The sequence below is a fragment of the Orbicella franksi genome, chromosome 3 (genome assembly GCF_964199315.1).
Source record: "Orbicella franksi chromosome 3, jaOrbFran1.1, whole genome shotgun sequence".
Lineage (NCBI taxonomy): Eukaryota > Metazoa > Cnidaria > Anthozoa > Scleractinia > Merulinidae > Orbicella > Orbicella franksi.
In genome coordinates this window covers 28,237,166-28,249,358 of record NC_138147.1, presented here as the reverse complement: position 1 = coordinate 28,249,358, position 12,193 = coordinate 28,237,166, and the positions used below count along the sequence as shown (strand labels likewise).

Below are 12,193 nucleotides of genomic sequence, written 5' to 3'. Positions count from 1 at the left end.
ATTATAGATTAATGAAGCAAGAACTAGCTGAAATAAAAATAGGAAATCACAACGTGTCTAATTGGTGAAAAAAAAGACTTTATTTAGTAATTACATGAGTAAATAGCCCTGGCCATGCCATTTTATTTGGCGTACTTTGTTTCCTTAGTGGCGTGGCATTTGTATGTTTGTAACAGAAAATACAGGACTGTTGTCAATACAGTCCAAAATTATTGTCAGAAAATATTGTAAATAAAACACCTATTGACCGGTTACCTCCGCGGTCACCATTTGGTCGTTATTGTCTTTACCCCTATTAAGCGGCCACCCAAAATTTAAAAACTTTGTTTTGGAAAGGCCGATGGCAGATAAGAGTCTGAAATTGAAAGTGCATGACGAGTGATAATTCAAACACACGTCTATCATGATTGTCTTGAATTGACTCCATATTCACCAAGAAATTTATAACCCGATAGTGAAAAATTAAATAATCAAGGTACACCAACCTCTATTTAAGCGGCTAGCTCCATTAAGCGGTCACCACCCATTTCCCCGAGGGTAGCCCACTGTATTACATGTATTACATTTCTTAATTTAATCTCTTCCTACTCAACACGAATGTGTGCTTCCTGTAGTTCTCAGTCTTACGGAGCCTTACGTATTGAAATTGTCATACCACTACCCCCTAAAATGGGATGACAGCATTGCGTGACCAACAAACAAGGAACCGCTGCAAGGAAGGATTCAAGCAGCAATAGATCATACGATGATCAAACGTAATATTTTGGTGTAGTGCAAAGCAAGCAACTATCTACAAATCACTTAGTCGTTTTTGACTTAGATGCAGTGGTGATCATATGTGTCGAAAGAGGGTTATAGATTCATGGTATTCGACCATTAAATAAGTTGACCGTTGGTGATGTACATCGGACGTTGCGTAAACAAAGGCAAACTTCTGCTTTATATGCGACGAATGGTGACAGAAACACGTCAGATCGGCTTTTGGACCTGCCTTTTACAGCAAATAAGGTTATAACATTTCGAAATTATCAGTAATTTGCATATTTCTTTGAAACAAAAGGATGTTTTGCCAAAAAAAACTATCCAGTAGTTTTTGTCATGCCCTAGCCTATCTACCATAGGAAAATGAGCGAAATCGAATTTTCGACCCTTTCCGCGAAATTAAGAATTTGTGTGATTTTTACAGGCAGGCACTCTTAAGATGAATCATTCAAACACCAGAGTATGGCTGAACTCGAGGCGATTATTATAAGTCGTCATTTAAAACAATTATTTACAACGATGATGAAAACTTTCTCGATGGCTATCTTATTGCAAAAGAAACAGTTCATACTGATATATTAAAATGAGTACCGAAGCACCACTTTTAAATTAAGGCAATGTTTACGAGAACTTTTTAATAATCTAAGTCTTGAACTTCATCCACCATTTTCATGGCATTGGTCTACGAGACCTAACTCACAAAATATGGCAAAACACCTGTCTGATTGTGTCCTTCACTGCTTGTCTAACTTCTTCTAGCTTCCAACAGTAAAGAATCGGGTTTAATGACGAGTTTAAGAAAACTAAAGAACCTGTATAGATCCAACGGTGATAAACAGATGAAGATAGTCCACTATTAGCCTTCAATGCCTCTGCTATACTAAAGGGTAGATAACAAGCGACCAGCGTCAGTTGCAGCCATATTGCAGTGGATACTGCCTTTTTGTATCGCGCTATGTTCAGTTGATTTGATTGGTTCGGTTGTTGAACATGGCCTTGTACTTGATTTTGATGATGACGGAGGGTGAAGAAAATCTTTGTGTAAGAGAAAATGGAGATTATAAGACACAGAAGTATACCTATGATACCATACCACATGGTTATAAGGGGATTCCAAAAGTACATTGCTGAAAAGAGAGCGGGAGAAACCCATAAGGTAAAAACTATCGCGTAGGTTCGCTTTAAAGTTACAACTTGTCTGTATCTAAGTCCCAGCAACAGGGCGAGAAGTCTGTCCACGCTTATTGCAGTCATAGTTTCGACCGATACTCCACACAAGATATAACTTGTTATAAAACTTGCTACTGTTAGGTGAGGACAAACATTCCAATGTTCATTCACTACAGATACCGCATAGCCAACAGCGAGAGGCTCCGAAATAAGTCCAACACAGAGATCAGTTGCTGCAAGGCAACGGAGCAAGAGTTTGGACGGCGGATGAAGTGAAGACTCCTTCTGAAGAGCAATTAGAATCAGAGCGTTCCCAAGAAATGCAGTGACGGACAGAAAAGAGTTATAAACTGATGTAAATGTCAACTGGCCATGTAGTCCAGCAGTTAAATCTGGCGAACAAGCAAAGTCTTCGAACGTTTTCTGCTGTCCATCTTCAGTAAAGTCTACTTTTGCCATGCTGATCTGATAGATGGCTATTTGTGTTTAGACGTAAGATCAAGCTGGACATATCGGTTTTCGCCAAAATTCAATTTACATGGATCATTGACAGTTTGGAAAGGCAACTTATAACTTGCCAAGCAGGTGCTCTACTGTTAGACTCCGAAGAATGACTGGTTTTGTTTTCGAGCGTCAAACGAGCGAAACGACATGTGTAATTTCACATTCAAGATTACGAAAATAATATCGGAATAGTCCCATGTGATTTCCGATTTTCAACCCCAGGAAAATGGTCAGTTGTCTCAGGTTTTTCACAGTACGGAGATGTAAGCAGAATTGTTAAAGTAACATCACTGAAGGTTTTTTTCAATTGCTGAACTGTCCCTGCGCCTGTCCACAAACGTCTGGATCCTGTGCAGAGGGCAGAGTGCGGGAGAACTCGATGGTGCATGTCAGATCGCCCGGTTAACTCCAATCTCCCTGGAAAACCCCATACTATATTTGGTGATAACTTAGCTATAATAGAGGAAGCAACTCTGTGGCAGGCGGTAATGAAAGTTTTAACTAAACTTTGTAGCAGTTCCATGCATTAAGGAAGTTAATACTTTCGAGTTTATTATTTAGTGGGCCTTCCAGGGACAGTCTAGCGCTCTGCCAACTGAGCTAACCAGGCGGGGTGCATGTCATAACACCACAATAACTCTAACTTCCCTGGGGAAAGGTATATTTGGTAATAACTTTGCTAAAAGGGTAGAAGCTGCCCTGTAGTCTAGGGCAAGTAAAAGATTCACTTTTTCTAACAGTTCCATTCATGTAGACCGTGAATATTCTCAAGCTCAGTTCACTATTTATGAGATCGTTTCAGGGAGGGAGGCTACATTTTCCCTAGGAGCCTTTATAATTCTGCATTTTCTCTCCTGTTCTCCATTTATAGGTTGTTCCCCAAAATCTCCACAGAAACGCTCCCTGTATCGATGAAGATCAAAAACGTCTCTTGTTCCCCTGAAAGAAATGACCATGTTGACGTATGCATGTTGCCAGCTATGCCTGGGAGACTCTCATTTAATAGGGGACATAGTTTTCAGTTTGAGTGACATTTATAGAGGATATTACATTATGGCGAGAAGATATAAATTTTATGTTCGAGTGGCAAGAACAATAATTCTTGCAACGAAAACATAAAATTCATATCTTCGAGCTAACGTGAAATGTTCTTTTTATTGTGTAGACATACTGATGACCGCATTTTTGACGATTTTCCGAAAATTTCTGACCACTTTCCGAAGATTTCCGAAGATTCTCCAAAGCTTGTCCGAGGGTCACACGAACATTGCCGAACATTTTCCGAAAAAGTTCCGAAGATTACCGAAGATTTCAGAAGATTGCCGAAAATTGCGGAAGACTTTCGAATAACACCCGAAGGTTTTTCGATAATACACCAACGAATTTAAGTACAATTTAAGAGACAAACTTGATATCAGTGAAATCTTCGACATCGTCACTTGTGAGGATATGGAAAATACGCCACCTAAGTCCCAGATGTGGTCTCGTATTAATTTTACGAGTTTCTATATAATAATATGTACTTATCGACTGAGTGGGAGCGCCGAACAGGAAAATATTTAACTCAAAGTCCGTACGTCCTGACTTTGAGCCAAATATTTTCCCGTTCGGCCCGACCTTACTCAGTCAATAAGCATTTTGTCATATGACCACTAAGTGTCGAAAATTTTGAAAATCATGTTTGAACCTAAATAGGACGCGATTACATAACCTCAGATGACCGCGTGCTGAACAACTACAGAAAAGATTTTACAATAAAAACTCGTCATTTATTTCTTCGCTTCGAACAAGAAACTTGCAATTCATCGAAAAGCACGATTCAGTTTCTAATTTTTGTTTTTCAATGAAGTCCACAATAGTAAAATTCATGCTAAAAAGTCAACAGAAAGTTGACATAAAGCTGTCGAAAATATGTCAAAACCATCAAGAACTTAGCGAGTCACAAAAGTTCGCTTTACGCTTCACTGAAATTGTTCACAAATCTTCTTCATCTAAAGACTAAAGAAAATGTCGGCGTCGTTTCAAGCTTTTTTTCGACCTCTTGGATTCTCTTGAACAAGGGAGAACCAGCAACTGAATATTAATCACACTGATGTTGGCTCCGCAAACAGTGCCTGGGTTTACTGATTTTGCTGGCTTAGCTGTGTGGAGGAAATTACACTATTAAACACAAGAGAGTTTTATTATCTGGATGAACTGTACGGTAGTGAACTTGTGTTCGTACTCAGTTTTGTCTCTTCAAACAACACTGATGTAGAAACTGCATAGTAATTTATCCTACTGTGCACAAGGTATGTTTGTAATGTCTCTGGTTTAACCAACTTCTCCCAGAAACTGTGGAAACTCGAAGAAAGCATTTATATCGTACTTTTTTTTCTTCACGTAGGTTTCTTGCTTTTGACCCACGATGAATTCTTTGATGCTCTCCACTGAAAGAACTTTCGCCTCAAGACTATTTGCTTATTCCAAAGGTTAATTATCGGACAGTTCATCCGGGAAAATCATTTTCTTGACCGTCTGTTTGCTTGTGGTTGGCTTCTGAGAAAGTTGTGAACTTCTTCATTTGTGACGAGTGTTGAATTTCTTTCTTTGCTTTCGTCGTGAGTTGGCGACTGAAGTAGTTCTGCATCGGACAGTTCGTCTGGATTGTAAAATTCGCTCTCAGAATATTCACTTTCATCACTCATTTTGAAAAGAACAAAATTTTGCAACAACAAAATTGTTTCTGTCATTACCTCGCATCGATTTTGCCGTACTCATTTCTAGTAGGGCCGTACGCGTCGGAGAGACGCGTACGGCCCTCATACGGGACCTCTTCTCTTATGGTTTTCCAAGGAAATTGCGCGCGAGGCTGTATGGGTGATATGATAAAAAAAATATATAGATTTAGCCAAGCCCAAAAGCGGAGCTCCTGGGCCGGGTTTTTCAAAGCCCGATTAAGATAACCCAGGTTAAGCGAGAACTTTGATTTGAATTTTGTAACTTTGCAGTGAGGTTTTCTTGATATTGTTTGGCCTTCAGTTTTGAGTTTGAATAATCTCAAAATACACAAAACAAAAGCAGTGAAAAGCATTTGTTTAAAATAACTATTTATACTTCTGTTAACTTTCATCCTGGGTTAACGTTAACCGGCTTCCGAACAACCCCGCCCCGTTTACAATAAGTTAATCTGACATGAACCCGAGATCTAATTAAAAAAACCCGGCACTTGGTCAGCGGTCAACTTTAAAAAAATACGTGACCTCGATGAGCTCTAAACTTGAGCCAGCGATATGTCACGTGATGCCGGTCAGCGGATACCTTGTTTTGACAGGTGTCAATTAACCATAACATGGATGTCCAGTATCAAAGAAGTAGGAGATAAATGTTTCTGTCAACCTTTTAGCTGGAGTATGACCGCCATGTTGCGCGACTCCGTCGTCGTCGTCGCCCTCGTGCGTACGCGCCCACGAGCAATACCGCTAGCCATGATAACCATAAGAAAATCCATTCATGGTTACCCTTTTCTTTCCTGCATGATAATGGGGCTCCGCTTGGCGGCCCTTGGGGCCGCCGGAGCTCCGCTCATATATAGATTTAGGCAAGCCTAAAAGTGGAGCTCCTGGGTTGGGTTGTTCAAAGCCCGGTCAAGATAACCCAGGTTGAGCGAGAATTTTGATTTTAGTTCGTAACTTCTGTATATTGTTTAGCCTTCTGTTTTGAGTTTGAATAATCTCAAAATACACAAAACAAAACATTTGTATACAATAAATATTCATACTCCTGTTAACTTTTAATCCTGGGTTAACGTTAACCGGATTCCGAACAACCCGGCCCCGTTTACTACAAGTTAACCTAGCACGACCCCGCGATCCAATAGGAAAGCAGCTCTTGGTCGGCGTTCAACTTCAAAAAAACACGTTACCTCGATGAGTTCAAAACTTAAGCCGTGATATGGTCACGTGATATCGGTCAGCGGATACCTTGTTTTGACAGGTGTCAATTGACCATAATATGGGTGTCCAATATCAAAGAAGGAGGCTATAAATCAAGGCTGCATGTCCCTGTTAGCCTTTAAGCTTGGCTGGAGAATTGCCGCCATGTTGCGCGACTCCGTCGCCGTCGCCGTCGTGCGTACGCGCCCACGAGCAATACCGCTAGCCATGATAACCATGAGAAAATCCATTCATGGTTTCTCTTTTCTTTCCTATATGAGTATGGGGCTTTGCTTGAGCTCCGCTATAACTAAAGCGAACTAATGTTAGAGGCAATTCATGAACTTTTCAGTCGGGACAGTCTACTCTAATTGTGCTCTTCACTACTTGTCTAACTTCTGTTACCTTCCAACAGTAAAGAATCGGGTTTAATGACGAGTTTAAGAAAACTAAAGTAGTTGAATAAATACGAGCGTGATAAGCAGAAGAAGACAGTCCACCACCAGCGTCAGTTGCAGCCATAATGCGTTGGACACTGCCTTTTTGTATCGCGCTATGTTCAGTTAATTTGTTTGGTTCGGTTGTTCAACATGGCCTTGTACTTGATTTTGATGATGACGGAGGGTGAAGAAAATCTTTGTGTAAGAGGATACAATCATAGTAATACACCTATCATGCTATACCATATGGTTATACGGTGATTCCAAAAGTACATCACTGAAAAGGCTGTGGACAAAACCCATAAGGTAATCACGATCACGTAGGTTCGCTTTAAAGTTACAGCTTGTCTGTATCTCAGTCCCAACAACAGGGCGAGAAGTTTGTCTACGCTTATTGCAGTCAGTCTATAAAACTTGTGTGTGATACATAGCGAAAAATATTTCAATTTTCATTCACCACAGACATCCAATAGATAATAAAGAGGGGCTCTGAAAAAAGACCAACACAGAGATCAGTTGTTGCAAGGCTACGAAGCAAGCGTTTGGACGGCGGATGAACTGAACACTCCTTGTGAAGAGCAATTACGATCAGAGCATTCCCAAGAAATGCAGTAACGGACAGAAAAGAGTTAATAAATGAAATAAATGTTAACTGGGCGTTAAATCCAGGAACTAAACTTGCAAAACAAACCAGTTGTGTAAGTGTTTCCTGCTGTCCATCTCCAGTAAAGTTTGCTATTGCCATAATGATCTACAAGGTGGCTATTCGTGTTTTAACGTAGACTCAAACTGGACTAATCGGTTTTCACCAAATTCAAGTTAACTCAGTATTAATGGCGAAACTTCTCAGTGTAGTAAAGTCACGAAGTGAATTCTTACGTCAATAACTAACGAACATTCTAAACTCCTTTTATAGCGATTGCTATTTCCTCAAACACGTCAATACATGATTCAATGACAGTTTGGAAAGAAAAGTTAAAGAGGGCGTTAGGTCTTCGGTTTTATGGTTTCGGTTCTTTTCAGCTTAGATCGGGTTTTCGGTTGTGCGACTTAAGATGTCTGGTTCTCGGTTCAATAAGTTTCAGTGGCGGTTTTTTTTAATTAATTCCCTTTTACAGCATTCGGGTTTTGGTAATAAAGAATCGGTTTTTCGGTTTTGGTTATTAACTTAGCTATTTTCTAGGCATCTTTATTTCACTCGGTCAATCCTTGTAAGTTCACGTAGTGTGCCATATAGATGACGCAAATTAGAATAACTTAACAAGAGAACACTTCTTGATAACTGTTGTTTCAAATGAGACCTGCATGTATTGTAACCAAATTTCAAATTTTTGACTTGGAGACTGGAACTTCTCTAAGGTAAGGTAAAGTCTGCATACGAGCCAAGTGGCCCATCAGTACACCTCGAAGTAAAAGGCAATGTTATTTTGTATGTTCAAATGAGGTTTTTGCCTGGAAGTAGGGATTTGTATTATTTCATTGCTGTTTTTTCGGAAAGATCTACCGGTCGATGGGTTAACAGCCGGCAATGATTTCAAATGAAAATGCTTAGTCCCTTAAAGAGGAAAAAGTACGCGTCTTTCGCAGCCGTGATCAAGCTTTGCGGATTAAAGGTTGGGAATCTGCACGTTTGATCATTTTGTTTGGTGGTTTTCGGTTTTGAAAAGAATTTTTAATGGCGGCTTTTCTGTTTTCGGTGAGCGGTTTTCCGGTTCTTAGTACGCCCCAATGCCCCTCTTCTTAGCGCGCCAAGCGGCTGGTTTACTGTCTGATGATTGACTTGTTTTTGTTTTCCAAAAATGGAGAACTTCCCTTTTTTCCTTTCGCTATTCCATTCCCCGCGAAGAGCGTGATGACAGGCTATGAAAGAAACAATCGGGTTTATTTACTGGCTGAAAATTAACTGACTGCAGAACGAAAAAGAAAGTAAGCGATATCTCTTAGCCAGGAATAAGTTGAGATAAGGGTATATGGGGAAGCTTTTCACAGTCAGCACTCCACACAACTGAGATATAACTTGTTATAAACTGCAGCACTATCGCGTCAAATATTCCATTATTCATTCCCTAAATACATCCAAAAAATAGCGGTCAGAGGCTCTGAAATAAGACCAACACAGAGATCAGTTGTTGCAAGGCTACGGAGCAAGAGTTTGCATGGACGGCGGATGAAGTGAAGACTCCTTGTGAAGAGCAACTAGGTTCAGAGCATTAATTTCCAAGAAATGCAGTTATGGCCAGGAAAGAGTTTACTCCTAAAACAAATGTCAAGAAGACGCGTGGTCCAGCAGTTAAACCAGCAGAATTACATACTTGTTGCTCAAATGTTTTCTGCTGTTCATCAAAATTACAGTTTGCTGCTGTAATATCGACTGGATAGCTATTTGTAGCTTTACCGCCTTTGTCAGTTTTGATCAAAATTCATCAACGATAGTCCATCAAAACTTCTTATCGTTGCAAAATCACGAAGCCGCATTTTTATTAATAACTGAAGCCAGTCTAAACGCTCTTTATATCGTCACGGTAGGGGATGATAACTCATCAAACGCTAACATCATGATTGACAATTTGTAAAGGCAAATCAACTAGCTATATACCAGAGCAGCTGGTTTACTACTTGTTGTTTTTCCGTTGAAGGAAAAAAACTGAATAATAAATCATATTTTTCATTCGATGCTTTTTTCTTGTTTCTCATTGGCCAAGAGCACATCACTTGACCTGCAAATAACTGCCTACAAATAATGGTCTGCTCATGCGTAGTACCGTCTAAATGTGTTTTGCTGCAAATAATATTCCGCTCACGCGTAATTGTAGCCACGCTCTTGTGGGAAAAATGGCAGATCGTTTCCCTGAGCTGCCAGAGAGTCATTTAAATATGAAAACAAAACTGAGTAATCGAGTGCTCAAATAACTATTGAACTCGGTTGTCGCAAATTAAAATAACGTGATTTGTGAGTCTCTCGCTGGTCAGTTATTTGCCTAAGCCGTCAGCTCCGGCAAATATTAAGCCATCTCCGAGTTGCGTTTTACCTCTGTTTCAAAACAAGTCCTGGTGCCAAACCTTTGATATAGAATGAGTTTGATTTGCAAGACAATGGACGTGCAAGAAAAACTCATTTCAGTATGAACGGTTGGGTGCCAAGACTCGTTTTGAAACAGAGATAAAACAAGCAACTCGGAAATAGCTCATTGATCTGCTCCCCACCCTGACAAATTACGATATTTTGCTCTACCTTATCCAATAGTTTTGGGGTTGAAGGGTGGTAAGGGGTCCCGGTGGAGTGTCCTGGGGCCACCAGGTGTACTTCGCAAATGCCAGGAAATGCCCACCGGGTCATAGGCTCTGCCACCAAGTTGGCAGTCGCATGTCCTCGTCATAGCCCCGGTAATGCAGTTGTACTGCAGCTGAGCGACAACGGCAAAAGGCGGGTATCCGGCGCCTCTCAAATAACGGGATATTGTGGCTAAGGGAAGGACACCCTGACAGAAAACCCAGGCCCTCCAGGTTGCGGGTTGGGCATGGGGCCAATTCCCCCATCCTGTAAAAAATTATCGATTACGGAAAAAATAATAATATAAAAAACTGGCCCTATACCCACTTAATGTTATGGTCAAAATCTATCCAACAGTTGTTAAGTATTGTAAAGATTCGTTGAAAATTTAGAACGAAGCTGACGACGAAACATGAAATGAACACCAGATTACACTGAACTTGAAGTGGTTACTGTAAAAGTCAAGAGCACACTATTAATCCTATAAGTTCTACTTTTTTTCCTGACTCATGCACTAGCAAAGTATTCATTTTGTGTCAGAATTGCTCACCCATCTTATCAGAACTCCCGGCTGACTGCTTGTTTTAATTAAACCGTGTTTTAATACAGTGTAATGTAGTCCACAAGAGAAAAATGACAATTTGTTGTTTTTCGTCTCTTTATAGCTACAGCAGCTGTTAAAATGATAAGTCGTCATTTGAAACAAGTTGTTTATTTACAACAATGATAAAATTTTCTCTGACCCACGTTTTACCGCGACAAAAACATCTAGCATCGATATCAGTATTAATTAAAATGAACACGAACCAGTTTTAATTTAAGACCTCGCTGGAAATCTTTACCTTTAAACCTCGTTAAGTTTTCAACTGTTGACGTTTAGGTCTACTGACAGGATCTAACTCGAGAAAAAACGACAAAGCACCTGTCTGATTGTGTCCTTCACTGCTTGTCTGACTTCTTCTAACTTCCAACAGTAAAGAATGGGGTTTATTGATGAGTTTGAGAGGACCAAAGTGGATGCGTAAATCCATGCGTACGAAACAGATGAAGATTTTCCACCATTCGTAACAAAAGCCGACGCTACACCATAGGGTAGATAACAAGCGACCAGCGTCAGTTGCAGCCATATTGCAGTGGACACTGCCTTTTTGTATCGCGCTATGCTCAGTTGATTTGTTTGGTTCGGTTGTTGAACATGGTCTTGTACTTGATTTTGATGATGACGGAGGGTAAGGAAAATCTTTGTGTAAGAGAAGATTGAGATTATAAGACACATTGGTACACCCATGATGCCATACCATAAGGTTATGAAGGGATTCCAAAACCACATTGCTGAAAAGAGAGCGGGCAAAACCCATAAGGTAATAACGATCACGTAGGTTCGCTTTAAAGTTACAACTTGTCTGTATCTCAGTCCCAACAACAGGGCGAGAAGTCTGTCCACGCTTATTGCAGTCAGAGTTGCGACCGACACTCCACACAGGATATAACTTGTTATAAACTGTGCCATTAATGCGAAGGGACAAATATTCCAATGTTCGTACGTTATAGACATCCAATAAATGACGGTGAGAGGCTCTGAAATAAGACCAACACAGAGATCAGTTGTTGCGAGGCTGCGAAGCAAGAGTTTGGACGGCGGATGAAGTGAAGACTCCTTGTGAAGAGCAATTAAGACCAGAGTATTTCCAAGAAACGCAGTGATGGACAGGAAAGCGTTTACACCCGAGAGAAATGTCAAGTGGCCGTGAAAACCAGGAGTTGACCCTGACGAATTACAAAGCTGTTGTTCAATTGATTTCTGCTGTTCATCTCCAGTGAAGTTTGCTAATGCCATATTGATCTACAACCGACTACAAGGTGAAGGTAAATTAACCGAACGCTGTAATCGGTTCTAAAAAAAGTCTTCGTGCAAAACCATTCATATGAAAATTTGCTTGATTTGCATGAAAATGGCCTGTAAACGGAACACATTTCATGTATATCAATTGTTTCGTTCAAAGACTCGTTTTGAAACAGAGGCAAATCGCAACTCAGAAATGACCTATTCCTTAACTCAGTATCTCTTACGACGGAACTCAGTGTCATCATTGCCAACATTCTAAACTCTGTTTATTTCTTGGAACATTAAA

The 12,193-nt window shown here is 40.2% G+C and overlaps 2 protein-coding genes across 2 annotated transcripts; both read right to left on the bottom strand.

Annotated features, from left to right (window-relative positions):
• Nucleotides 1–1,317: 1,317 nt before the first annotated feature.
• On the bottom strand, nucleotides 1,318–2,391 carry LOC145483170 (melanocyte-stimulating hormone receptor-like). Its single transcript, XM_081461761.1, has one exon. It carries the CDS (start codon nucleotides 2,389–2,391, stop codon nucleotides 1,459–1,461), a length of 933 nt encoding a protein of 310 aa, XP_081317887.1. The 3' UTR covers nucleotides 1,318–1,458.
• An 8,529-nt stretch (nucleotides 2,392–10,920) lies between these two features.
• LOC145483169 (adenosine receptor A3-like) lies at nucleotides 10,921–11,936 on the bottom strand. The gene has a single exon (XM_081461760.1). It carries the CDS (start codon nucleotides 11,896–11,898, stop codon nucleotides 10,957–10,959), a length of 942 nt encoding a protein of 313 aa, XP_081317886.1. The 5' UTR covers nucleotides 11,899–11,936; the 3' UTR covers nucleotides 10,921–10,956.
• Nucleotides 11,937–12,193: the final 257 nt, after the last annotated feature.